Here is a 26,979-nt window from a genome sequence, read left to right on the forward strand (position 1 = left end):
GCGGCAGCTTGTTTCGGTACGCTTTCCGGACTCACTTCCTGTGAGTTCCGGAGTGGATACTCAGCTCAGTTTGACGGCTCTGCTCTAGTGAAAATATTTCAGCCGTTCAATTGCGGAGTTCTTGAGTGAAACCGGAGCATTCTCATTTTCGCCTCTGTCGGCAGGTTCAGGTAGCCACCTCAGCAAAGTGCTGAGGTGTAGAGTGTGCCTGGGGGTATATTAAGATTTATTTCAATCTAAACTTTTGTACAAATATTATTTAAATAGACAGTAACTTTTTTTTAGTAAAACTTTAACAATATAAAATAAAAGGCTGTTTGTTATTTTTCTGTTCTTATCTGCATTAAGATGGATCAAGATGCCTTGCAGAGTGTTACATCTAGTCTGTGTTATGACTCCCAGGTGGAACCACCAGTACCTTTTTGTTCTTCATGTATTGAAAGAACCTTGTGTTACAGGGATAGACTTTTTGAACCTGAGCCATCATTATCTAAGGCAGATGCTGTTCAGGTGTCTCCTGTATTAGATATGCCGCAGCTTTCTCCTCAAGCGTCCCAACATTTGTCGTCCACACATGCAGTGCCCTGCGTTTCCTCTCACGCTCCGGTTGGAGTTTCTTTGCAAGATATTGCTGCCCAGGTATCCTCTGCCGTATCTGAGGCGCTGGTCTGCTTTTCCCATGCTACAGGGAAAAGGCAAAAGGAAATTTAAAGAATCAGTTAGTAAGATTTCTGATACAGTTGTGGCTACTCAGGGTGCTTCCTTTTAGAAGTCTGAGGAGGAAGACACTTCGGTACACCCTCTCCTGTCCAGACTCCTACCGCATTTAAAAGTCAGTAGTTAAGAGTTTTATGGGCTAACGCCGTAACATAAAACTCTTAACTAAAGTGCTACAAAGTACATTAACACACATAAGCTACCTATTAACCCCTAAACCGAGGCCCCCCCACATTGCAAACACTTAACTAAAATGTTTAACCCCTAATCTGCCGACCGGGACATCGCCGCCACTGTAATAAATATATTAACCTCTAAACCGCTGCACTCCCACCTCGCAAACACTAGTTACATTTTATTAACCCCTAATCTGCCGTCCCTAACATCACTGACACCTATCTACATTTATTAACCCCTAATCTGCCGCCCCCAACGTCGCCGCTACTATATTAAATTTATTAACCCCTAAACCTAAGTCTAACACTAAGTCTACCCCCCCTAACAAATATAATTTAAATAAAATTAAATTACTACTATTAAATAAATTAATCCTATTTAAAGGGACAGTCAAGTCCAAAAAAAACTTTCATGTTTCAAATGGGGCATGTAATTTTAAACAACTTTCCAATTTACTTTTATCACCAATTTTGCTTTGTTCTTTTGGTATTCTTAGTTGAAAGCTAGACCTAGGAAGGCTCATATGATAATTTCTAAGCCCTTGAAGGCCGCCTCTAATCACATGCTTTGTATTTGCTTTTCACAGCAGGGGAGAGATAGTTCAGGTAAACCCTATAGATAACATTGTGAGCACGCCCGTGGATTGTGGCAGACACTGCACTAATTGGCTAAAATGAAAGTCAGTAGATAATAAATAAGATGTCATGTGATCAGGGGGCTGTCAGAAGATGCTTAGATACAAGTTAATCACAGAGGTAAAAAGTGTATTATTATAACTGTGTTGGTAATGCAAAACTGAGGAATGGGTAATAAAGGGATTATCTATCTTTTAAAACAACAAAAATTCTGGTGTTGACTGTCCCTTTAAAACTAAATACTTACCGATAAAATAAACCCTAAGCTAGCTACAATATAACTAATAGTTACATTGTAGCTAGCTTAGGATTTATATTTATTTTACAGGCAACTTAATAACTATTTAATAACTATTCTACCTAGTTAAAATAAATACTAACTATTTAATAGCTACCTAGTTAAAATAAATTCAAATTTACCTGTAAAATAAATCCTAACCTAAGTTACAATGACACCTAACACTACACTATAATTAAATAAATTAACTAAACTACCTACAATCAACTACAATTAAATTAAATAAACTAAAGTACAAACCCCCCCCCCCACTAAATTACAGAAAATAAAAAAAGAATTACAATTTTTTTAAACTAATTACACCTAATCTAATCCCCCTAATAAAATAAAAAAGCCCCCCAAAATAATAAAATTCCCTACCCTATACTAAATTACAAATAGCCCTTAAAAGGGCCTTTTGCGGGGCATTGCCCCAAAGTAATCAACTCTTTTACCTGTAAAAAAAAAATACAATACCCCCCCCAACATTAAAACCCACCACCCACACACATAACCCTACTCTAAAACCCACCCCCCACACACCCAACCCTACTCTAAAACCCACCCAATCCCCCCTTAATAAAACCTAACACTACCCCCTTGAAGATCACCCTACCTTGAGCCGTCTTCACCCAGCCGGGCACAAGTGGACCTCCAGAGGGGCAGAAGTCTTCATCCGATCCGGCCAGAAGAGGACATCCAGACCGGCAGAAGTCTTCATCCAGGCGGCATCTTCTATCTTTTTCCATCCGGAGAGGGTCCATCTTGAAGACATCTGATGCGGAGCATCCTCTTCCATCCGACGGCGACTGAAGAATGAAGGTTCCTTTAAGTGACGTCATCCAAGATGGCGTCCCTTCAATTCCGATTGGCTGATAGAATCCTATCAGCCAATCGGAATTAAGGTAGGAAAAATCCTATTGGCTGATCCAATCAGTCAATAGGATTGAGCTTGCATTCTATTGGATGTTCCAATCAGCCAATAGAATGCAAGCTCAATTCTATTGGCTGATTGCATCAGCCAATAGGATTTTTCCTACCTTAATGTATTTTTCCTACCTTAATACCTTAATTGCTTTTTTGCAGGTCTTAGGTTTTTTTTCAGCCAGCTCAGCCCCATTGTTTCCTATGGGGAAATTGTGCACAAGCACGTTCAGCCAGCTCACCGCTACCGTAAGCAGTGCTGGTATTACAGTGAGATGTGGAGCTAAATTTTGCTCAACGCTCACTTTTCTGAGGCTAACGAAAACGTGTAATACCAGCGTTGTCTTAAGTGAGCGGTGAGAAAAAAAGGCTCATTAGCCCCGCACACTATTACCGACAAAAACTCGTAATCTAGCCGACAGAGTGCTAGGACAGGTAGTGAATCAGCGGTGTCGGTGAATGATATAGCAACTGGCCCTGCTGCAATGTGGGGTAAAAAGAGATTTGGTCACCGCTGTTCCCTGTCTCACCACCCTAATTAGATCACTTAAAATTGCCCAAGAACAACAGTTGCAATCTGCCCCAGGCTTCCCCTATAGCAGGCAGTCTATTTAGTAAGAGGGGGTTCCAGGTGAGCTGGAGGCTTAAGAGACAGCTGTCACAGCTGCTTCTCTGCAGAGTGATAATAAAACAATCACAACAAAGTTGATGCAGCACCTGTTGTCACAATGCTAAGGTATTGTTATTATGAACTCACGTTAGTCCCACATATATATAAGGTGCCTTGAAGTGTCTCTCCCACCATTAATAAGATCCGTGTGGTCTGTAATATAAACCTCCGGTGTGCACGCTACTGACAACAGCTGATTCTGGGGACCCACCTCTAATATCCTGCTCCGGATCCTCTCACAAAGGTATCTGTGCGTTTAACAGTGTCCTGGAGGTCGAGTAGCCGTGTGGATCCCTACAGCGTGTCAGCGTCTAAGCGGCTGATCCGGGGAAACGTGACGTCACGATGTAGAGCAGGTGAACCAGACAGAACCGGGGAGAGTCCACAGCTTCAAGGAAAGATTTCAAAGTGTTGTAGCACCTTGTAGGGAGAATGTTCTACTGCCAAAGTACCATCCGTGCCTTAACCATATCCAAAAGGTATCAATGTGAAGGAAAGAAAGCGTAGGCACCGGATGATTTTCAAAAATGCAAATGTCCTTTATTCAGGTGATTAAAATGCAATACAACAACGGATGCTAGGAAAAGCATAAACCTCAGGGCTTAGGTGGAGAAGTGGTCACCCACGTACCCTAATGCTGACATGTTTCGGCAAAAGCCGTAATCATAGCTAAAGGGTAAGAATTATGCCTGCCTTTTAAAAGAACAGTTCACCTGTGATAGGTTAAAAACAAAATTGTTACGTGGTTGATACACACCTCCACCTATGGGTCAATTTGTATATTTACATTGCCCTGTTTGGAAATTAACTCCTTATAGTCCACTAGAACACATGCAAGGACAGATTACTGATTTTAGCCATAACCGTAGAGCCTAAATAAAATTAGTTCAATACATATCTTATTATGCACTTCTTCATATGAAAACATAACGAATTTAACATAAATCATATACATCTACTTGCTTTAACAGCATTTTGTGCAATTTACCATTACAATAATAATCAGCTCTATATATAGATAATCGTTGCCTGTCAGTCATGTATTGAAACTTCTAGTGCTAAATTAAAGGTAAGGATCGATAATGTATGTAGGGAAAAGACTGAAAAAATAATAATAATAACATTTACATAAATAATGAGATCCTTCATAAAATGAACTTGATTACTGACTTAGTATAAGTGAACTTTTGTAACATTTGTGATGATTATTTGATATATTGTGTATAGTTCACCCTCTGTAACCATATAACCATCATCCAATATAACATATTATATTGTTCATGTATATATATAGATACACAGGCTAACACCAGAAATTAATAAGATCATATCCTGAATTAAGCCCATTTGGCATTCTGGTGTGCAGCCTGTGTATCCAAAACACCTCCCTTTTAAGAAGCAAGGTGTCACTATCACCTCCCCTGTTGTTTGTACCAACAACTTCAACAATTGTCCATGATAATGTCCTTGGATCTTTGTTGTGTTTAACCTTAAAATGGTTCACCAGGGGGGTGGTTAGTGTACCCCTCTTAATGTCCTTTATATGTTCCCTTATTCTAGTCCTTACTTGTCTAGACGTTTGTCCTGTATACTGAATGTCACAGGAGTCACAGCTAAGAAGATATACTGCATATGTTGACCTACAATTGAAAAGCGCTCTATGGGCAAATGTCTCACCGGAATAAGAACTTCTAAATATATTGCCCAGTTTGACATGACTACATGCTATGCAGTTTGTGAAGCTGCATTTATAGACTCCTTTGCAGCTAAGCCAAGAGGATGTATTGGTCTCACTCATTTTTAGTTTTGTAGGTGCCACATAGTTTCCTATAGTTTTGCCTCTCTTGAAGGCGAATCTCAACTTCTGTGTTGCAATATGTGTTAGATCATCATCTGACCTTAAAAGGGACATATGTCTACGTATAATATTACATATTTGGTAATACTGTTTGCTAAACTGAGTCACAAATGTAAGTTGTTCAGATTTTGCATTACTTTCTATGGATTTATCCTTGAGTAGGTTGGCCCTCTCTATGGCCCTTACTTCATCCCGGGCCCTAATAATGTCCTGTTTAGGGTACCCCCTCTCAAGGAATTTTTCACATAGTTCCATCTCATGTTTGGAATGTTCACTGGTTTTGCTACAATTCCTTTTTATCCTAGTGAACTGACCTTTCAGTACCGACTTGAAAACCTGCTTAGGGTGACTGCTATGAGCGTGTAATAGGGTGTTCCTGTTTATGGGTTTTCTGTAGAGCTCTACCCTTATATAGTCAGTCCCCTCACCAAGGAGGGTGACATCCAAAAAGTTAATTTTGGAATGCCCAAACTCATGGGTGAATTGTAGGCTTGCATTATTAACATTGAAGTGCCCTACAAACTCTTGTGCTTCATACTGACTACCATCCCATATAAACAGCAGGTTGTCTATATATCGACGATAATAGACGATATTACCCCTATAAGTATTTGTATCTCCAAAGATGTGGCACAGCTCCCACCAACCCATATATAGGTTGGCGTAAGAGGGAGCAAATTTAGCTCCCATGGCTGTGCCACATCTCTGGAGATAGAACACGCGTTCAAATACAAAGAAGTTGTGAGTTAGCAGGAACTCAGTGACTCTGAGAATAAATCTGATAAATTTCTCACTGTATCCAGTGGATCTCCTTAGAAAGAAGGATATGGATTCTAACCCAGAGCCATGTGGGATTGACGAATATAAAGATTTTACATCAACAGATAACCATCCATAACCCTCTTTCCAAGGAATTACTTCTATCTCTTTCAGTAGTTGTTTGGTGTCTCTAAGGTGACTCAGAAGTTCCCCCACCAGGGGCTGTAGGATCGAATCAAGCCACTTGGATAATGGCTCCAACATGGAGTCAATCCCACTAATGATGGGTCTACCCTCAACATTCTCCAAGGTCTTGTGTACCTTTGGCAGAATGTTGAAGGTAGGGACTTTGGGATTCAAGGCATACAAAAATTCACAAGTGCCATCATCCAAAAAACCCTCTTCCCTCCCATCATCAATCAAGTGTGAAACAATATATCAAATAATCATCACAAATGTTACAAAAGTACACTTATACTAAGTCAGTAATCAAGTTCATTTTATGAAGGATCTCATTATTTATGTAAATGTTATTATTATTATTTTTTCAGTCTTTTCCCTACATACATTATCGATCCTTACCTTTAATTTAGCACTAGAAGTTTCAATACATGACTGCCAGGCAACGATTATCTATATATAGAGCTGATTATTATTGTAATGGTAAATTGCACAAAATGCTGTTAAAGCAAGTAGATGTATATGATTTATGTTAAATTCGTTATGTTTTCATATGAAGAAGTGCATAATAAGAAATATGTATTGAACTAATTTTATTTAGGCTCTACGGTTATGGCTAAAATCAGTAATCTGTCCTTGCATGTGTTCTAGTGGACTATGAGTTCATTTCCAAACAGGGCAATGTAAATATACAAATTGACCCATAGGTGGAGGTGTGTATCAACCACGTAACAATTTTGTTTTTAACCTATCACAGGTGAACTGTTCTTTTAAAAGGCAGGCATAATTCTTACCCTTTAGCTATGATTACGGCTTTTGCCGAAACATGTCAGCATTAGGGTACGTGGGTGACCACTTCTCCACCTAAGCCCTGAGGTTTATGCTTTTCCTAGCATCCGTTGTTGTATTGCATTTTAATCACCTGAATAAAGGACATTTGCATTTTTGAAAATCATCCGGTGCCTACGCTTTCTTTCCTTCACATTGATACCTTTTGGATATGGTTAAGGCACGGATGGTACTTTGGCAGTAGAACATTCTCCCTACAAGGTGCTACAACACTTTGAAATCTTTCCTTGAAGCTGTGGACTCTCCCCGGTTCTGTCTGGTTCACCTGCTCTACATCGTGACGTCACGTTTCCCCGGATCAGCCGCTTAGACGCTGACACGCTGTAGGGATCCACACAGCTACTCGACCTCCAGGACACTGTTAAACGCACAGATACCTTTGTGAGAGGATCCGGAGCAGGATATTAGAGGTGGGTCCCCAGAATCAGCTGTTGTCAGTAGCGTGCACACCGGAGGTTTATATTACAGACCACACGGATCTTATTAATGGTGGGAGAGACACTTCAAGGCACCTTATATATATGTGGGACTAACGTGAGTTCATAATAACAATACCTTAGCATTGTGACAACAGGTGCTGCATCAACTTTGTTGTGATAACTTATCACTGAATATCCCAGTGAGCCTATTTTTGCTTGCACTGTTTTTCACACCAAGGTTTCTTTATTCCATTTGATTTATCTCACGGCTGCCTTGATATCACAACATGGAGGCCAATCAAAGCATGGAAATTCAAACACAATTTTATTCTCTTTCTAAATTGGAGGACAGAGGGTTAGACGAAAATGAACTTGAGACTTTATTTGTTACTGACCGGGCCCAATTGCCACTGAGTAAGTTGTTTGAGGAGGCTGAATTTCTGTTGATTAAGGAATGTCGACTAAAATGGGACATTTGGACACTACAAAAGTATCTTAGCTTGGGTATTATACCCAGGGGTCTACGGATCACTAAGTTCCCCACATTTCCAGTGGAGGATTTGGAGTTTATTGCTGCATGGAATGCTATATTAACAGACTGCTCTATACGCCTTATTAACATGTTGATTGATTATAAGAGTAAATTACTTAATGGTATAACTGTTAATATTGAGCTTTTACAATTTGAGCTAAGCATACGCAGCACATGTATTAAATATGCACAATATGATAGTATATTGAGAAACACCCTGAAAGAGGCTAAAAATAATATCATGGAAACAAAACATGAAAAATACCTTAGAGACCAAAGTGACTACGATAATAATAGAATCTATATTTGGAATAAAAAACAAAGGTCACTTAGCTATAGATTCAAAAGGGATAATAGAAACACAAACAAGGATAAACACACATCTCATGGTCAGGGAAATAAGAAGGGCCAGCAAACACCTAAAAAGGTAACTTTTTCAGATAGTGAGGTGGAGTCCCAGGATGATTACAACACCGGAGTATCCTCAGGTGATGAAAATACACAGGCCCCCTCAACCCACACAAATAAAACTGGGGATATGGGTTTGACTCCGGCACATACTAATGTGGGTGGCAGAGGAAGAGGGAGGGGAAGACAATCCAGATATCAGGATTTGGATAGGACATCTGAGACCCCTATACCCATAACCACCACTACTGTGGAAAGGGAAAGGGGAGAGATAGAACAGGTTTTTTCCAGGCCCCCAATAGGACAAGAAGGGGGGGGAAGAGGTGGAGGCAACTTAAAGACAAGGTCTGCAACAAGGAGGAGACAACAGGGCAGGAAGTACAACTGACACCGGTTATCAACCTGTCCAGTCACACATTAAGTAAGGCTGAAGAGAGGGTCTTAGGGTTAGGACTTAATTTTGTCCCTACTGATGATTTTGATCTTTTTTCCACGTTATTGGATGTAAACAAATTAATTAGGTCACTTACATTAAAAAAGCATTTCAAAAATTGTTTGTCTGATAATCCCTGTGTAGAACAACTCCCCAAGGTAATGAGAACTAATTTAACATTTGAGGAATGCTGTGATGTAGCGGGTTTAGAGACACTACAAAGGGAGAGTCACAGTGTGGATATTTTAATGTCACACACTGGTGACACTGGCCCTAAACTTAGAAATACATCCAAATTTTACCCCATCCAGTCTAGGGGTCCGGTACTGGAAAAGTTCCAGAAGAGAGTAGAGGAAGATTTGACTAATCTGGCATACACTACTAAACTTGGGATTAAGGGTAATCTTAACAATGAAGAGAAAAAAGCACTCAAAAACGTAAGTGAAAACACAAATCTGGTAGTCGGGGCCGCAGACAAGGGTGGGTCTGTTGTCTTAATGGATAGGACATTCTTTGAAAAGGAGGCCCATAGGCAATTAAATGACCCCAAACAATGCATTATACTAGACTTTGACCCTACAAGCAGATTTCAAAAAGAGCTTTCACACTTGATTGATGATGGGAGGGAAGAGGGTTTTTTGGATGATGGCACTTGTGAATTTTGTATGCCGTGAATCCCAAAGTCCCTACCTTCAACATTCTGCCAAAGGTACACAAGACCTTGGAGAATGTTGAGGGTAGACCCATCATTAGTGGGATTGACTCCATGTTGGAGCCATTATCCAAGTGGCTTGATTCGATCCTACAGCCCCTGGTGGGGGAACTTCTGAGTCACCTTAGAGACACCAAACAACTACTGAAAGAGATAGAAGTAATTCCTTGGAAAGAGGGTTATGGATGGTTATTGTCGATGTAAAATCTTTATATTCGTCAATCCCACATGGCTCTGGGTTAGAATCCATATCCTTCTTTCTAAGGAGATCCACTGGATACAGTGAGAAATTTATCAGATTTATTCTCAGAGTCACTGAGTTCCTGCTAACTCACAACTTCTTTGTATTTGAACGCGTGTTCTATCTTCAGAGATGTGGCACAGCCATGGGAGCTAAATTTGCTCCCTCTTACGCCAACCTATATATGGGTTGGTGGGAGCTGTGCCACATCTTTGGAGATACAAATACTTATAGGGGTAATATCGTCTATTATCGTCGATATATAGACGACCTGCTGTTTATATGGGATGGTAGTCAGTATGAAGCACAAGAGTTTGTAGGGCACCTCAATGTTAATAATGCAAGCCTACAATTCACCCATGAGTTTGGGCATTCCAAAATTAACTTTTTGGATGTCACCCTCCTTGGTGAGGGGACTGACTATATAAGGGTAGAGCTCTACAGAAAACCCATAACCAGGAACACCCTATTACACGCTCATAGCAGTCACCCTAAGCAGGTTTTCAAGTCGGTACTGAAAGGTCAGTTCACTAGGATAAAAAGGAATTGTAGCAAAACCAGTGACCATTCCAAACATGAGATGGAACTATGTGAAAAATTCCTTGAGAGGGGGGTACCCTAAACAGGACATTATTAGGGCCAGGGATGAAGTAAGGGCCATAGAGAGGGCCAACCTACTCAAGGATAAATCCATAGAAAGTAATGCAAAATCTGAACAACTTACATTTGTGACTCAGTTTAGCAAACAGTATTACCAAATATGTAATATTATACGTAGACATATGTCCCTTTTAAGGTCAGATGATGATCTAACACATATTGCAACACAGAAGTTGAGATTCGCCTTCAAGAGAGGCAAAACTATAGGAAACTATGTGGCACCTACACAACTAAAAATGAGTGAGACCAATACATCCTCTTGGCTTAGCTGCAAAGGAGTCTATAAATGCAGCTTCACAAACTGCATAGCATGTAGTCATGTCAAACTGGGCAATATATTTAGAAGTTCTTATTCCGGTGAGACATTTGCCCATAGAGCGCTTTTCAATTGTAGGTCAACATATGCAGTATATCTTCTTAGCTGTGACTACTGTGACATTCAGTATACAGGACAAACGTCTAGACAAGTAAGGACTAGAATAAGGGAACATATAAATGACATTAAGAGGGGTACACTAACCACCCCCCTGGTGAACCATTTTAAGGTTAAACACAACAAAGATCCAAGGACATTATCATGGACAATTGTTGAAGTTGTTGGTACAAACAACAGGGGAGGTGATAGGGACACCTTGCTTCTTAAAAGGGAGGTGTTTTGGATACACAGGCTGCACACCAGAATGCCAAATGGGCTTAATTCAGAATATGATCTTATTAATTTCTGGTGTTAGCCTGTGTATCTATATATATACATGAACAATATAATATGTTATTATGGATGATGGTTATATGGTTACAGAGGGTGAACTATAAACAATATATCAAATAATCATCACAAATGTTACAAAAGTTCACTTATACTAAGTCAGTAATCAAGTTCATTTTATGAAGGATCTCATTATTTATGTAAATGTTATTATTATTATTTTTTCAGTCTTTTCCCTACATACATTATCGATCCTTACCTTTAATTTAGCACTAGAAGTTTCAATACATGACTGACAAGCAACGATTATCTATATATAGAGCTGATTATTATTGTAATGGTAAATTGCACAAAATGCTGTTAAAGCAAGTAGATGTATATGATTTATGTTAAATTCGTTATGTTTTCATATGAAGAAGTGCATAATAAGATATGTATTGAACTAATTTTATTTAGGCTCTACGGTTATGGCTAAAATCAGTAATCTGTCCTTGCATGTGTTCTAGTGGACTATAAGGAGTTAATTTCCAAACAGGGCAATGTAAATATACAAATTGACCCATAGGTGGAGGTGTGTATCAACCACGTAACAATTTTGTTTTTAACCTATCACAGGTGAACTGTTCTTTTAAAAGGCAGGCATAATTCTTACCCTTTAGCTATGATTACGGCTTTTGCCGAAACATGTCAGCATTAGGGTACTTGGGTGACCACTTCTCCACCTAAGCCCTGAGGTTTATGCTTTTCCTAGCATCTGTTGTTGTATTGCATTTTAATCACCTGAATAAAGGACATTTGCATTTTTGAAAATCATCCGGTGCCTACGCTTTCTTTCCTTCACATTGATAATAAAACAAGGCCATACTGCCCCTTCATGTATGTGTGTTTGTCTATGTTTCTCCCTGTGTGTGTGTCTATTTCTGTGCATGTTTCTGTCCCATCATGTGTGCGTGTTTATGTCTGTACCTGTACGTCTGTGTCTTCCATTACATGTGTGTGTGTGTGTGTTTGTGGGTATCTATCCGTGTGTTTGTGTATGTTTATCCCTGTGTGTGTGTCTATTTCTGTGTATGTGTCTGTTCCTTCATGTATTTGTGTTTATGTCTATACCTGTATTTGTGTGTGTGTCTTCCCTTACATGTATGTGCGTGTGTGTTAATCCCTGTGTATGTGTCTGTCCCTATATGTATGTGTTTCTGTGTGTGACTGCCTGTTTCTCTGCCCCTACATGTATGTGTGTGTGTGTCTATCCCTGTGTGGCTTTCTGCTCATACATACACGTATATGTTTGTGTCTACCCTAGTGTATGACTGTCTGTATATCCCTGTGTAGGTGACTGCCTGTCCCTACATGTATGTGTGTGTGTGTGTGTGTCTATCCCTGTGTGTATGAGTGTCTTTCTGCTCCTACATACATGTATATGTTTGTGTCTACCCTAGTGTATGCCTATCTGTGTATACCTGTGTAGGTGACTGCCTGTCCCTACATGTATGTGTGTGTGTCTATCCCAGTGTATTCCTGTTTGTCATAGAAGCACAGAATAAGAACCAAAAGGCTCATCAAACTACCCATATTAAATGTTACTGTTTTCTTAGGATAGCCTTATGCGTAGAGTTGCCACCTCGGCCATGTTCTCCTGGATACTTATGAGTTATACATGCTGCAGGGTGTGCAAAGGGTAATATGCATTGCGTACCTGGACAGCACACAATTAGTGACCCTGGACAGAACTATTGTTCTCATAAGTGTCCAGGAAAACATGGCCGAGGTGGCAAACCTACTTATACATGTCCCAGGTTTTTTTTATTTATTTCACAGTCCTTGTGTTTACCACCTCTTTTGGAAGTTTATTCCATGAATCCACCACCCTTTCTGTAAAAACTGCTTCCTCGCATTTTTCCTGAATCTGCTACTCTCTAACTTAAAGGGACACTGAACCCAAATGTTTTCATTCATGATTCAGATAGAACATGCAATTTTAAGCAACTTTCTAATTTACTCCTATTATTATTTGTAAAAGCAGCAATGTAAGGTTACAAGCTGGCTTATCTTTGGTTCAGCACCAATCAGCAAGCACTACCCAGGTGCTGAACCAAAACTGGGCCAGCGCATAACCTTACATTGCTGCTTTTTCAAATAAATATACCAAGAGAACAAAGAAAAATTGATAATAGGAGTAAATTAGAAACTTGCTTAAAATTGCATGCTCTATCTGAATCATGAAAGAAAACATTTGGGTTATAGCGTCATTTGAAAAATTATTTTGACATTAACTCTTTGGCTGCCAAGGTGAGCTATAAAACTTTTCAAAGTCCCAGATCTTTTTTTATGTATAGTTACCCAATCATATTGCACAGTGACAGTTACACTTTACAAGAGGAGCACAATGTGCCAATATGATGCAATCTAGGGAATTAGCGTGAACAGTTCATACAAAGGAAATCTAATTCTCAAGGAAAATCATGTCACACTTAACTTGCAAATAGCTTATCTAAACATGAAATGTAAAATCTGCTTCCAAATGCATTTTATTAATTCATCAAAGGAATATTAATGCATGCTGATAAGATTCTAATTGTGCTGTCAATTCAAAATCTTGATATAATGGACACAGCATTTGTAGATAAATTAATATGAAAGAGAAATTGATGTGCTTTAAATATTTCATCTGATGCAAAGCTTTAGAAATGAAGCAAAATAATAAGAGCAAACTTTTGTAATAAAAGGGCAATTGTTTTAACAAAAAATAAATAAATTATATTGATTTATCTATGTTTTTTTCCTAAGACATGGAGAGTCCACGGCATCATTCCAATTACTATTGGGATATTCACTCCTGGCCAGAAGGAGAAGGCAAAGAGCACCACAGCAAAACTGTTAAGTGTCACTTCCCTTACCCATAAACCCCAGTCATTCTCCTTGCCTTTGTCAATGGAGGAGGTGAAGTTTGGTGTCTGAAGATATTATTCCTTTTTTTTTTTTTGAGTACTTTTCCCTGCAAGCAAGGATTTGGGTTTAGCTGTGTCCACGTCAATCTCTTGAGTAACAGTAATGGTGGCTTTTAAGCAGTTAGGAAGTGGTGAGGTGGTCCTTACTTTCTTTTCCTAACATATTGCTGCCCTAGTCATAGAAAGCCAGAGTTGGTTACTCTGTTCTTTCTTTTTTTCTACAGGTATCTGTAATGAGTATGTGTCCTTTCACGCCTTGTGAGCTGTCTTCCTGCCGGACAGCTAGATTGCAGGTAAGTGCTTTTTGTCTTCTAGGTATTGGAGACTTGCACTTCAGTAACTTAGTTAACTCTGCAGCAATATTGGAACATAATAAATCCTTTATACTGTATATAGGATTTTCGGAGGCAGTGTGCAGGCACATTAGTATGTGGAGACTAAGAGGTTAATTTTCCCTTCATTTGGGGGACGTTTATTTTTAATCACTCTTGTAGTGTGAAGTGTTTTCATGGGGCATTTAGTCAGAATATGCATAAGAATAGTTGGACTCAAATTTTTTTTGGACATAAGTCTTTTGAGGAGGCTTTTATTGTAACTACTTGTAGATTAGAGCGGCTCTATATCTTACTCTGCAGTTTTTTCCTTGGAACACGCACTTTTACTTGCTGCGCAGTTCCTGTTTGTCGGGCATGTGACTAACCGCTCATCCGACATGGAGTAAAGCAGCGTCATTTCTCCTCAGCTCGTTGAAGGAGTTGGTTGTGAGCTGCCTCTGTGTGTCTAACTAATTGTGGAGCCTCTGGAATATGGTACGGCACCTCAGTATATCTGAGGTGTAGAGGTCCTGAGTGTGTTTTTTTCAGATTGTCAATCAGTTATTTTAGCGTGTATCGCTCTGAGAGATTAAAGACTTTTTATAAAGTGACAGTAGACTTTATTTTAACATTTTAATTTTTCCTTTACTTTGGGGGAATTTTTTATTTTGTAAGCTTTGGACATGGAACAAGAATCTGTTTCCTTTGATAGATGTTTATTATGTCCTGCCAAATTGTTTTGCCTATGCAATTTTGTGCTACATGTTTAGCTAGAACGCTAGAGTGTAAAGATAAATTATTGCCCTCTGTGCCCAATGTCTCTCAGGATGATACTGTTCAGGCAATCTTACAGCTTTCTCCTCAAACCTCCCAAGCCACAATGGTGTCACATACCTGCCATTCCTCTCAGCCTCCTGGAGGAGTTTATTTGCCTTCAGATTTTGCTGCACAGATATCCTCTGCAATATCTGCGGCATAATCTGCTTTTCCTATGTTGGGAAAACGCAAGAGGAAATCTAAACAGAATCAAGCGTAATTGCTCAGAACAAAGCAGCTTTCTACAAGAGAGCATTAAGCTTAAAGACAGATTCCTACAGAGGGGTTATAATCACTCTGCTATAGATAGTGCTTTTCAGCAAGTACTCCAAATAGACAGAAAAGATCTACTGCAGGAAGTACCAAAAAACAAAAGGTGTCATGATAAGAGTAAACTCACTTTCGTGACTACATTTTCAAATCAGTATGAACAAATCACAGGCATCATTAAAAAACATCTCCCCATTTTGAGGGGAGATAAGGATTTATATGATGTGATACTGAAAGGTTGCAACTTTGTACCAAAAAGGAACCACAATTTGGGTAACTACCTTTCTCCTAGCATGGTCACAGAAAAGGCCATAGGCAGGAGTCATTGGCTTACCAGCATAGGCCACTACAAATGTGGTTTACACACGTGTAAAGCATGTGGCCATGCGTGGGTAGCCAAACAGTTCCAATCATGTGCCACACAGAAAGTGTATGACGTTACAGGTTACACTAACTGTAGGTCTAGTTATGTGGTCTACTTGGTGCAGTGTGTGGCTTGCCACATGCAATATGTAGGCATGACCACCAGGGAGGCCAGAGTAAGAATACGGGAGCATTTAAATGATATTTCATCTGAGACTCCATGTTCTGCTCTTGCGGCCCATTTCATTGAGAGACATGGTGGTCATGTGGCCTCACTCAAATGGATGGTCATAGAAAAAGTTAGGAATCCAGTGAGAGGAGGCAATTTGGACCTGCTTTTGTCCAGAAGAGAAATTTTTTGGATTTTCAATTTAAATACCAGATTGCCTCAGGGATTTAACACTGAGGCTGACATAATTAATGTTTGGAAATAGAATTTAGTGTTTTATAATTTATATTTACATATCCCCACTATTCATTCTTCATGTCCATAAGTTTTATTATTATTTTTGAAAGTTTAAGATTCATTTAACTTTTATATGAGTCAAATAATTGGTATCATTAAATAATCCAAGTAAGGAGACATTGGTGAAATTTTCACTTAGATATTAGTGAATATTTATTTAAACATTCATTGCATACTCACTCCAGGTGTTTATTCTTTTATAACTCACCTTTGGAAATTTAATGTCCCCTATAGTATTACTATGGGCTCTCACATTAATTCACATTTAAAATAGACTATTGTATTATTTAGCTGTCTTTGCAGTAAGTCTGTAATTATTTTTCATTTCTTAAAGTTACATAATAGTGTGAAATTTATTTGTAGTAAAATTCCATATAAATTATAAATATGTGATTATAATTTAATACACAATGTAAACTTTGTTAATATTATATGAAAGTACAGTCCTCACTAGTATAAGAGTATAGCTTTAACTTAATGCTTAGTTTACCTGTGAGTTTATTTGTATGTGAGGTCACAATTCAAGACTTTAATGGTTAATATGATCAGAGATGTGTAAGATGTATCAGGTTACACTAATGATGGTTCACAGGTGTTTTTCATACAAGCTAACATATGAGCCTATAAAAGGTGACAGTATATGGTACTATCTAGGTATCTGATGACGTCTTAGGCCGAAACGCGTCATACCAGACAGCTTATACTTGCAAGTATTTTTTTATCTTTGCTATTCTGCTTGTTTAAATAAATGCTTTGAGAATAAATATATTTTCCTGTGCTCCGTTTTCATTCGTGACTTTTTGCGAAATCTAAACATTTGTCAGATTGTAAAGTATCTGTCCCATCTTCTGCCGTGAAGGTGGACCTCCCTTATAAGTCTGATGGGAAATCTCAGATTCTGACAGTATAATTCCTTTGTCTGATTCTGAAGAGGTAAACTTCAGATTGAAGCTTGATCACCTCCGCTTACTGCTAAAGGAGGTTTTAGCTACTTTGGACGACTCCGACGCTTCTGTCGCTGTCAACCCTAAGAAATCTAGTAAACTTAACAAATACTATAATGTTCCTTCCGCTGTGGAAGTATTTCCTGTTCCAGACCGTGTGTCAAAGATCATTGCACAGGAATGGGATAAGACAGGGATACCTTTCTCCCCATCTCCCGTTTTTAAAAAGATGTTTTCTGTTGCTGACTCCATTTGAGACTCATGGCACACAGTGTCTAAGGTAGAAGAGGCTATTTCTAATCTGGCTAAGAGATCCACGATTCCTATTGAGGATAGCTGTTCTTTCAAGGATCCCATGGTCAAAAAGTTGGAGGCTTATTTGAAAAAGATGTATGTTCATCAGGGTCTACAATGGCAACCCACAGTTTGTATTGCCACAGTAGCTAGTGCAGCATCTTATTGGTGCAATGCCTTATCAGATCTGATTTTAGAGGAGACTCCATTGGAGGAGATCCAAGATAGGATTAAGGCTCTCAGACTCGCCAATTCCTTTATCTCTGATGCTAACATGCAAGTCATTAGACTGGGAGCCAAGATGTCTGGTTTCACTGTTCTAGCTTGCAGGGCTCTGTGGCTGAAATCTTGGTTGGCTGACATTACCTCCAAGTCCAAGCTCCTATAACTACCTTACAAGGGTAAGACCTTGTTTGGTCCTGGTCTGGCAGAGATAATTTCTGAAATTACGGGTGGAAAGGGGTCCTTTCTCCTGCAAGACAAGAAGAATAGGCCTAAAGGACATCAAAGTAATTTTTCATTCCTTTTGTAACTTCAAAGGTCAAAAGTCTTCCTCTCCTTCCTCTAAGCAGGAGCAGTCAAAGTCTTCTTGGAAACCCAATCTGTCTTGGAACAAGGGAAAGCAATCAAAGAAGCCATCTGCTAAGACTAAATAAGCATGAAGGGTCTGCCCCCAGTCCGGGATCGGATCAAGTGGGGGGCAGGCTTTCCTTGTTTCACTTAACGTGGATACGAGATATCCCAGATCCTTGGGCTGTGGACATAGTATCTCAGGGGTACAAAATAGAATTAAAATTTCGTCCTCCCAAGGGCAGATTTCTCTTCTCAAGGTTATCTGTGGATCAGGTAAAAAGGGAGGCATTCTTAAAGTGTGTTCAGGACCTTTCCTCCCTGGGAGTGATTGTTCCAGTTCCAGTAAGAGAACAGGGTCTAGGATTTTATTCAAATCTGTTTGTGGTTCCCAAAAAGAGGGATATTTTCGACCTATTTTAGACCTCAAATGTCTCAACAAGTTTCTCAGGGTTCCGTCCTTCAAAATGGAAACCACACGTTCCGTTCTTCCTTTGGTCCAAGAGGGTCAGTTCATGATGACCATAGACCTGAAGGATGCGTATATTCATGTTCCCATCCACAGGGATCATCACCAGTTCCTGAGATTAGCTTTTCTAGACAAGCACTTTTAGTTTGTGGCTCTTCCGTTTGGCCTTGCCACAGCTCCCAGAATCTTCTCAATGGTTCTGGGGGCTCTCTTGGCAGTGGTCAGGTCTCAGGGAATTGCAGTGGCGACATATTGGTTCAGGCGCCATCTTTTCAACAAGCAAACTCTCATACATACATCTTGTTGTCTTTTCTACACTTCAACGGATGGAAAGTGAATCTGGAGAAGAGTTCCCTTGTACCAGCTACAAGGGTGATTTTCTTAGGGACCATCATCGATTCCCTATCTATGAAGATTTTTCTGACGGAGGTCAGAAGATCCAAGCTTCTCTCTTCTTGCCTCGCTCTACAGTCTACTGTTCGGACATCAGTGGTTCAATTTATGGAGGTAATTGGTCTGATGGTCGCTTCTATGGACATCATTCCCTTTGCTCAATTCCATTTAAGAGCTCTGCAGTTATGCATGCTCAGACAATGAAACGGAGACCATTCGGATCTGTCTCAGAGGATAGATCTTGACCAGTTGACAAGAGACTCTCGTGTTGGATTTCTCAGGATGATCTGTCTCAGGGCACATGCTTCCAGAGACCCTCCTGGGTGATTGTGACCATGGATGCCAGCCTGCTAGGCTGGGGAGCAGTCTGGGACTCGTTAAAGGGGCCTATGGTCTCGGGAGGAGTCTTCTCTCCAAATAAACATTGGAGTTGAGAGTGATCTTCAATGCTCTGATGGCCTGGCCTCATTTGTCCTTAGCCTGGTTTATCGGGTTTCAGTCGGACAAGATCACCTCAGTGGCTTACATCAACCACCAGGGAGGAACTCAGAGTTCCTTGGTCATGAAGGAGGTGACTCGCATTCTGCAGTGGGCGGAAGCTCACAATTGTCTTCTATCTGCAATTCACATTCCAGGAGTGGACAACTGGGAAGCGGATTTTCTGATCGGACAGATTTTTCACCCCGGGGAATGGGCTCTCCATCCGTAAGTGTTCTCCAGGTTAACCCTCAAGTGGGGGGTGCCGGAGTTAGATCTGATGGCATCTCGTCAGAATACCAAGCTTCCAAGGTACGGTTCAAGGTCAAGAGATCCTCAGGCCACCCTGATAGATGCTTTGGCGGTTCTTTGGGTTTTTGGTCTAGCATACCTGTTTTCTCCGTTTGCTCTCCTTCCATGAGTCATTGCTCGTATCAAACAGGAGAAAGCATCTGTAATTCTAATAGCTCCTACATGACTTCGCAGGATCTGGTTTGCGCACCTAGTAAAGATGTCATCTCTTCCACCTTGGAGGTTACCACTGAGGAAGGACCTTCTAACTCAGGGTCCTTTCCTCCATCCAAATCTCGTTTCTCTGAAGCTGACTGCTTGGAGATTGAACATTTAGTTCTGGCTAAGTGTGGGTTTTCTGATTCAGTCATTGATAATAGTAATCAGGCTTGCAAGCCTGTTACTCATAAGATTTACCATAAGGTATGGTGCAAATACCTTTTATTGGTGTGAATCAAAGGGCTACTCTTGGAGTAGGGTCAGGATTCCTAGAATTTTGTCTTTTCTCCAGGATGGTCTGGAGAAAGTGTTGTCAGTCAGTTCTCTGAAAGGTCAGATTTCTGCATTATCTATTCTTTTATATAAGTGTCTGGCGGATGTGCCAGATGTTCAATCCTTTTGTCAGGCCCTGGTTAGAATCAGGCCTTTGTTTAAATCGGTTGCTCCTCCTTTGAGCCTTAACCTAGTTCTTAGAGTATTGCAGCAGGCTCTGTTTGAGCCAATGCATTCCATAGTTATTAAGCTGTTATCTTGGAAGGTTTTGTTTCTTATTGCTATTTCTTCTGCTCTGAGAGTTTCTGAACTCTCGGCTTTGCAGTACGATTGGCCTTACCTTATTTTTCATGAGGATAAGGCGGTCCTTCGTACTAAATTGGGGTTTCTCCCTAAGGTACTTTCGGATAGAAATATTAATCAGGAAATTGTTGTTCCTTCTCTCTGTCCTAATACTTCATCTCATAAGGAACGTCTGTTGCATAACTTGGATGTGGTGCATGCTCTAAAATTCTACCTACAGGCTACTAAGGATTTTCGCCAGTCTTCTGCCCTGTTTGTTTGTTTCTCTGAAAAGCGTAAGGGTCAGAAGGCTACTTCTATTTCTCTTTCCCTCTGGTTGAGAAGTATGATTCATTTTGCTTATGAGACTGCTGGACAGCAGCCTCCTGATAGACTTACAGCTCATTCCACTAGAACTGTCTCCTCTTCTTGGTCTTTCAAAAATGAAGCTTCAGTGGAACAGATTTGCAAGGCTGCAACTTGGTCCTCTCTGCATACTTTTTCCAAATTCTATAAATTTGATACCTTTCCCTCGGCTGAGGCTTCTTTTGGGAGAAAGGTTCTTCAGGCTGTGGTGCCTTCTGTTTAGGTCTGCCTGTTTTGTTCTCCCTCCCTATTCATTTTGTGTACTCTAGCTTGGGTATTGGTTCCCACTAGTAATTGGAATGACGTTGTGGACTCTCCATGTCTTAGGAAAGAAAACAAAATTTATGCTTACCTGATCAATTTCTTTCTTTCTGGACATGGAGAATCTATGACCTCACCCTTTAGATTAGACAGTAATTTTTACTAAACCTCAGACTACCTCTACATCTTTTTTCCATTTCCCTTCGGATGAATGACTGGGGGTTATGGGTAAGGGAAGTGACACTTAAGAACTTTGCTGTGGTGCTCTTTGCCTCCTCCTGCTGGCCAGGAGTGAATATCCCACCACTACTAATTGGAATGACGTTGTGGACTCTCCATGTCGAAAAGAAAGAAATTTATCAGGTAAACATACATTTTGTTATTTTAGTAATTTTTGTTATTTAGAACACTTAAAAAAAAAAGTAGAACTTGAAAATGAATTACATACAGTGGTTTATTTAGGCTTTTTGTTGCCCTGTGCACTTAAATTTCTGGTGACCCCCCCCCCCAGACACACACACTTGGTTTTAGGCTTTTTTAAACCATAATATTTTTTGGTCTGGGTACAACATGACATTTTCAAAGGATGAGGGGAGGGAGAGAAAGAGGGAGAGATGGCAGATGAGGGAGAGAAGGGAAGGAGAGGCGATAAGGGAGGAAAGCCCCAGTTATACCCATCAACTCACTGCTCGATACCTGCCAAACCCCCCCAGTTATTGCCAGCGATCCCTGCCCAAAACCAGCCAAGCCCCCCCAGTTAATTCCAACAATCCTCAAGCCCCATCAGCGAGGGTTTAGGGAGGAGAGGTCGCTGTGCACATGGGTAAGCAGAGGCATTGATGACATGAGATAAAACTGCTGTTTCTTTTGAACATCTCATACATATTTGTATTGAAACTTTCCCAGGACCACAAACTACACTGGCGATATGGAATTAACAGTCATCACATGGGTTGTATACGTATGTATGCGGCAATCTGTTGGCATACTGTGAGCTTAAACTGATTAATTGTGATCATGTGTCCTGCCACAACATTTAATGCAAGCTAGAGTTGTTATAACATGTAGCATAATGTGCACTCTGTCACCAGCCCACCCACCTGATCATCACAGTTTTGGCCACATAAAGTCAGTTTGCGCACTAAGGTCTGCGCTACATGTTCTCTAACAGAATCCAGGTGCAGACTTACTTTCCTGACTTCACTCACTGACAGAGAAACAGCACAGTCTGTTGATTGGCTATAGTGAGAACAGTGCTACACCAGTCAAAATTATCATCCATTACAATGCAATTTATCCCAGTCCTATGTAACGCAGATGCAAATCAACATATCCGCTATATAGTGCAGATAGAGGTCTACACATTATTCATGTTTCTGATGTTACCACATTGTCTACAATTCCCGGGATTCTCTAGATCTATGCCTCTCTGCTGACGTCAGAAGTCAGCGCTGCTCAGAAGGTAACATGTTTCAGACAGAAGAGTTTTGGTTGGTTTTAGAAATTTTTACAATTATAATAAAACAATGATATGACTGGTAATAACATAACCTAAAGATTTTGGCTCAAGTTAGGGTTGGAGTTAGTTCTAGGGTTAGGGTAGCGCAGATATAATACATTCCCCAAGGTAATGATAAGATAACCTATTAGTTTCCACAATGTTTTGTCCTGATATATATATAAAACAATAGTATGCTCATAGCATGGTTACCTAGAATTATTTTCATAACAAGGAAGGAAAATAACTTTTTTTATTTGCTTTGTTGTAGGAGGTAGAAACACGCAACAAAGACTTAGAAGGGCAGCTGAGCGACTTAGAACAACGCCTGGAAAAGAGTCAAAGTGAACAGGAAGCTTTTCGCAATAACTTGAAGACACTTTTAGAGATCCTGGATGGAAAGATCTTTGAACTCACTGAACTGAGAGACAACCTGGCGAAGTTGATAGAATGCAGCTAAAAAGAAAAGGGACTGGTCTTGCTAACCCTCTTAAAGATGCACTGTCTCTCTTCACAGCATGATGGTGGGCTCTGCATCCAAGTTGCACAAAACAAGATCGGGAAAACTCTTTTTTTCAAGGTCTATTTGCAAATTTCGTAGTTGGCTGAAGTGTGAAATTGAGACTTGCTTTAGCAGCTAAAGAGAGGAAATTAAAACTAAAACTTGAATTACAAATTACCTCCTATATACTTATTGGCCATAATGAACTTTTAACCCATTCAGTGCCGGGTATTCCTAAGCTCTAGCTCTGAATGTATAATAGGGTAATTAACGTTAGTTTGAGGCAATCCAATTCTGATGTGCTAATGAAACGTTAGCAGTAAACGGATTGTGTTAGAAACAATATGTAGGTTTTTTTCTTAGGTTTGGTTTCTATTATTTATTTTCAAATGAACTATATTCTTGCAGTGTTTTGTGCAAAAACTTAGTGATGGGAGATGCCCTTTGTATTTTTTTTTGTTGCAATCTGAACATTTTCTCAGGATATTTTTGCACTGTTGGAAAGAAAAAAAAAGTGCATTACTAATTAACCTTGCCAGGAGTGAGAGAAAATGCATCTTTAACTGATACATAGATACAGTAATCCTACCACTTGTATAAAGTTCTTCCTTTTTTTATACTGGAAGATATTTCTGTATGAAGTTCACACTGGTGTTCTTTAATATATTGTCCTGTGTAAGGTTTACTTTTTTCAATTTTCATTCATTTACAGTCTCATTTTCTTATACACTATAAAGCCAACTCCAAAGGCAGCTGGGTCCCTGTGAAATAAAGGTTGTTTTATTTATGATATATTTGAAGAGCATAAAGAAGAATATTAAAACAAACAAATTTATTACATGGACTTTTAATTGCATATGAGTATGTTTTGAAATGAATGCAAAATGTTTACTTATGTATTTTGGAACACTTCCTTTCTGAATACCCAACGCATTTCAGTATACCTAGTTATCAGTAGTAGGCATTTATGTCTGTTAAAAATACTATTTTAGGATATCCCGCTATTGGGAATCTGTTACTTTGAATTGATCAAAATGAAAGTACTGTTTGTTTGTTCTTTAAAGCTGGGATATTGTGGACATTATGATATGTTTAGCTCCTCTATCCACTGCAAATCAGGTTAGGGGAAAGCAGCAAATTGCAGGAAATCATGGATGACATCAAGAACCTTTTACTCTGGTAACGGCTGTGGACTAAATTAAGAAGCTGCGTTATTGGGCCCAGTTACAGGAGAATCTTCGTACCGAAATGATCAGATTTCTTAGGGAAACTAAACTTTGTTACTACTGCATTGAGGACCCAACAGATTAATTAACATTAATAGCAGTTGACACCAAATTGGGTACATGACTCCACAGAGAAATCTGTGTGCCCTATACTATATATGTTAAAACAGAAAAAAAAGTTTTTACAACAGCTTTATTTATAAAGTAAAAGGTACATCTGACAGTGCTCCTTTTACAGTGCATTTTATTTGATCAAAATATATTTCTGTTACAAGATTTCAGACCTCACATGGTTTGTCATCAGGTGCTGTACAGATTTGTAACAGGTATAATTACCACATTTATATGTTGGTCCAATAAAATATATAACCTACCTCTTTCTCTCTGCTTTTTTCTATATCTACTGTTTATGTGTTTTCATTAGAACTGTTTGCCGAAATGCTTTTAGATTTGTTCCCTCAGGCCATATTTTTCACTCTTGTTGCCTCAGTTATTGGGATGTCCTTTGCTAAAAAGGTTCTGTTTTGGTCTGTAGCAACCATGGAGCAAAATGCACTGACACATTTAGTGTATATCAAACACTAAATAAATGCTAGCTTGCATGATGTGTTCAAAGCAAAGATTAGCTTAAGAATAATATGCAGATTCATTTAAAAAAAAATATATTAGTTTAAATGGTGAAAAGATAAATATAAAGATTTAATATTGATAAATAAATGGTTTCCTCCATGTTGTAACCTAGGTTTACTTCTCTGTCCAATTAGAAACTGTTATAAAGGGGTCACTACAGTGTGCAACCAAAGACTGCACGGAATATAGCAGTGTTAAAGGGACATGACACCCGATTTTTTTCTTTCTTTCATGATTTAGAAAGAGCATCCAATTTTAATTTGTATGATTCTCTTGATATCCTTTGTTGAAAATATCTAAATAGGCTCAGTAGCTGCTGATTGGTGGCTGCACATAGATGCCTTGTGTGATTGGCTCACCCATGTGCATTGCTATATCTTCCACAAAGGATATCTGAAGAAAGAAGCAAATTAAATAATAGAAGTACATTTGCAATGTTGTTTAAAATAGTATTCTCTATCTGAATCATAATATAAAAAGGTTTGGTTTAAAGCCAGGAGTCTGCACTTTCACTTTTAACAGGAAATAGAAAGCCCATTGTTTTCAGAATTAAATAACTGAGAATGGGGACATAATGAATAGACCTCTATATTTAGTAATATACTAACATTATTCATTAAGAGGTGAATGGCAGGTGAATTGAAATATTTCAATCCCCACCATTAAAGGGACAGTATACACCAACTGCATGTAATATACACTACTATAAAGAATAATATGCACAGATACTGATCTAAAAATCCAGTATAAAATTGTTTAAACACTTACTTAGAAGTTCCCAGTTTAGCTCTGTTAAAAAAAGATTAGCTGGAACACCCACTGAAAGTGGGAAATAGCAGACCCCTCCCTCTGTATATGAAAAGACTCTTTACACAAACAGGAGCAAGCTGGAGTAGGTATACATCTCAGTATTCTCCTAAAACTTTGGGGCTCGGTTAGGAGTCTGAAAATCAGAGCAATGTTATTTAAAAATAAGCAAAACTATACTTTTTTTCCCTCCAAAGCTGTATAAGCTATATAAATGGATCATCTACAAAACATTTATGCAAAGAAAAATCTAGCGTATAATGTCCCTTTAACTATGCATTATGAAGGGCCAAACCCAATATCGCCTGCAAGATGAGCTGAGTAAGCCCTGCACATTGCATAGTTAATGCTTTGCACAATTCACCTAAAAAAGGAGGATTAATTCACCTAAAAAAGGAGGATTGCAGATGAATTGTATGCAGCATTGACTAAACTAACTCAGCTTTTCATAATGCATAGTTAAAGGGACATAATACTCATATGCTAAATCATTTGAAACTGATGCAGCATAACTGTAAAAAGCTGACAGGAAAATATCACCTGAGCATCTCTATGTAAAAAAGGAAGATATTTTACCTCACAATCTCCTCAGCTCAGCAGAGTAAGTTCTGTGTAAAAAGTTATACTCAGCTGCTGTCCAGCTACAGGTAAAAAAAAAAAATGAATAAATGAACAGCAACCAATAAGCATCAAATGTGCTGAGGTCATGAACTCTTTTACTGTGATCTCAAGATATTTCATTGTAAACTTCCTTACACTGAATAGGGAAATAACATGAGAGTGCACAAGGCTCAATCCCTTAGCTGTCCCGGGACAGGCATGCTGATGTGCTGCTTAGAAGTCCTTTACAATTGGATGTGGCTACTGAGGAACTTTTGAGGTGAAATATCTTTCTTTTTTACATAGAGATGTTCAGGTGATATTTTGTAGTCAGCTTTTTACAGCTATGCTGCATCACTTTCAAGTGTTTCAACATTTGGGTATTATGGCCCTTTAATGAAAGATTTCAAATCACCTACAATTTATCTATTTGTAAAGAGAGCCCATAGTTTGACATTCTATGTTACAAACTTAAAATGTTTAATGACCCTTTAAAGGGACAAAGACATATGGATTATAATAGAAATTATTGAGTTTTAAAGT

The 26,979-nt window shown here is 39.2% G+C and overlaps 1 protein-coding gene across 4 annotated transcripts in view; it reads left to right on the forward strand.

Annotated features, from left to right (window-relative positions):
- HOMER1 (homer scaffold protein 1) overlaps positions 1-24,772 on the forward strand; it is a 399,318-nt gene extending 374,546 nt beyond the window's left edge. For all 4 annotated transcript variants that reach the window (XM_053701367.1, XM_053701365.1, XM_053701364.1 and 1 more), the window contains one exon: positions 22,943-24,772. In XM_053701367.1, the coding sequence (XP_053557342.1) occupies positions 22,943-23,131 (189 nt within the window). In that variant the 3' untranslated portion in view covers positions 23,132-24,772. The remainder of the gene's footprint in view (positions 1-22,942) is intronic.
- Positions 24,773-26,979: the final 2,207 nt, after the last annotated feature.

Source organism: Bombina bombina, chromosome 2 (genome assembly GCF_027579735.1).
Source record: "Bombina bombina isolate aBomBom1 chromosome 2, aBomBom1.pri, whole genome shotgun sequence".
Taxonomy (NCBI): Eukaryota; Metazoa; Chordata; class Amphibia; order Anura; family Bombinatoridae; genus Bombina; species Bombina bombina.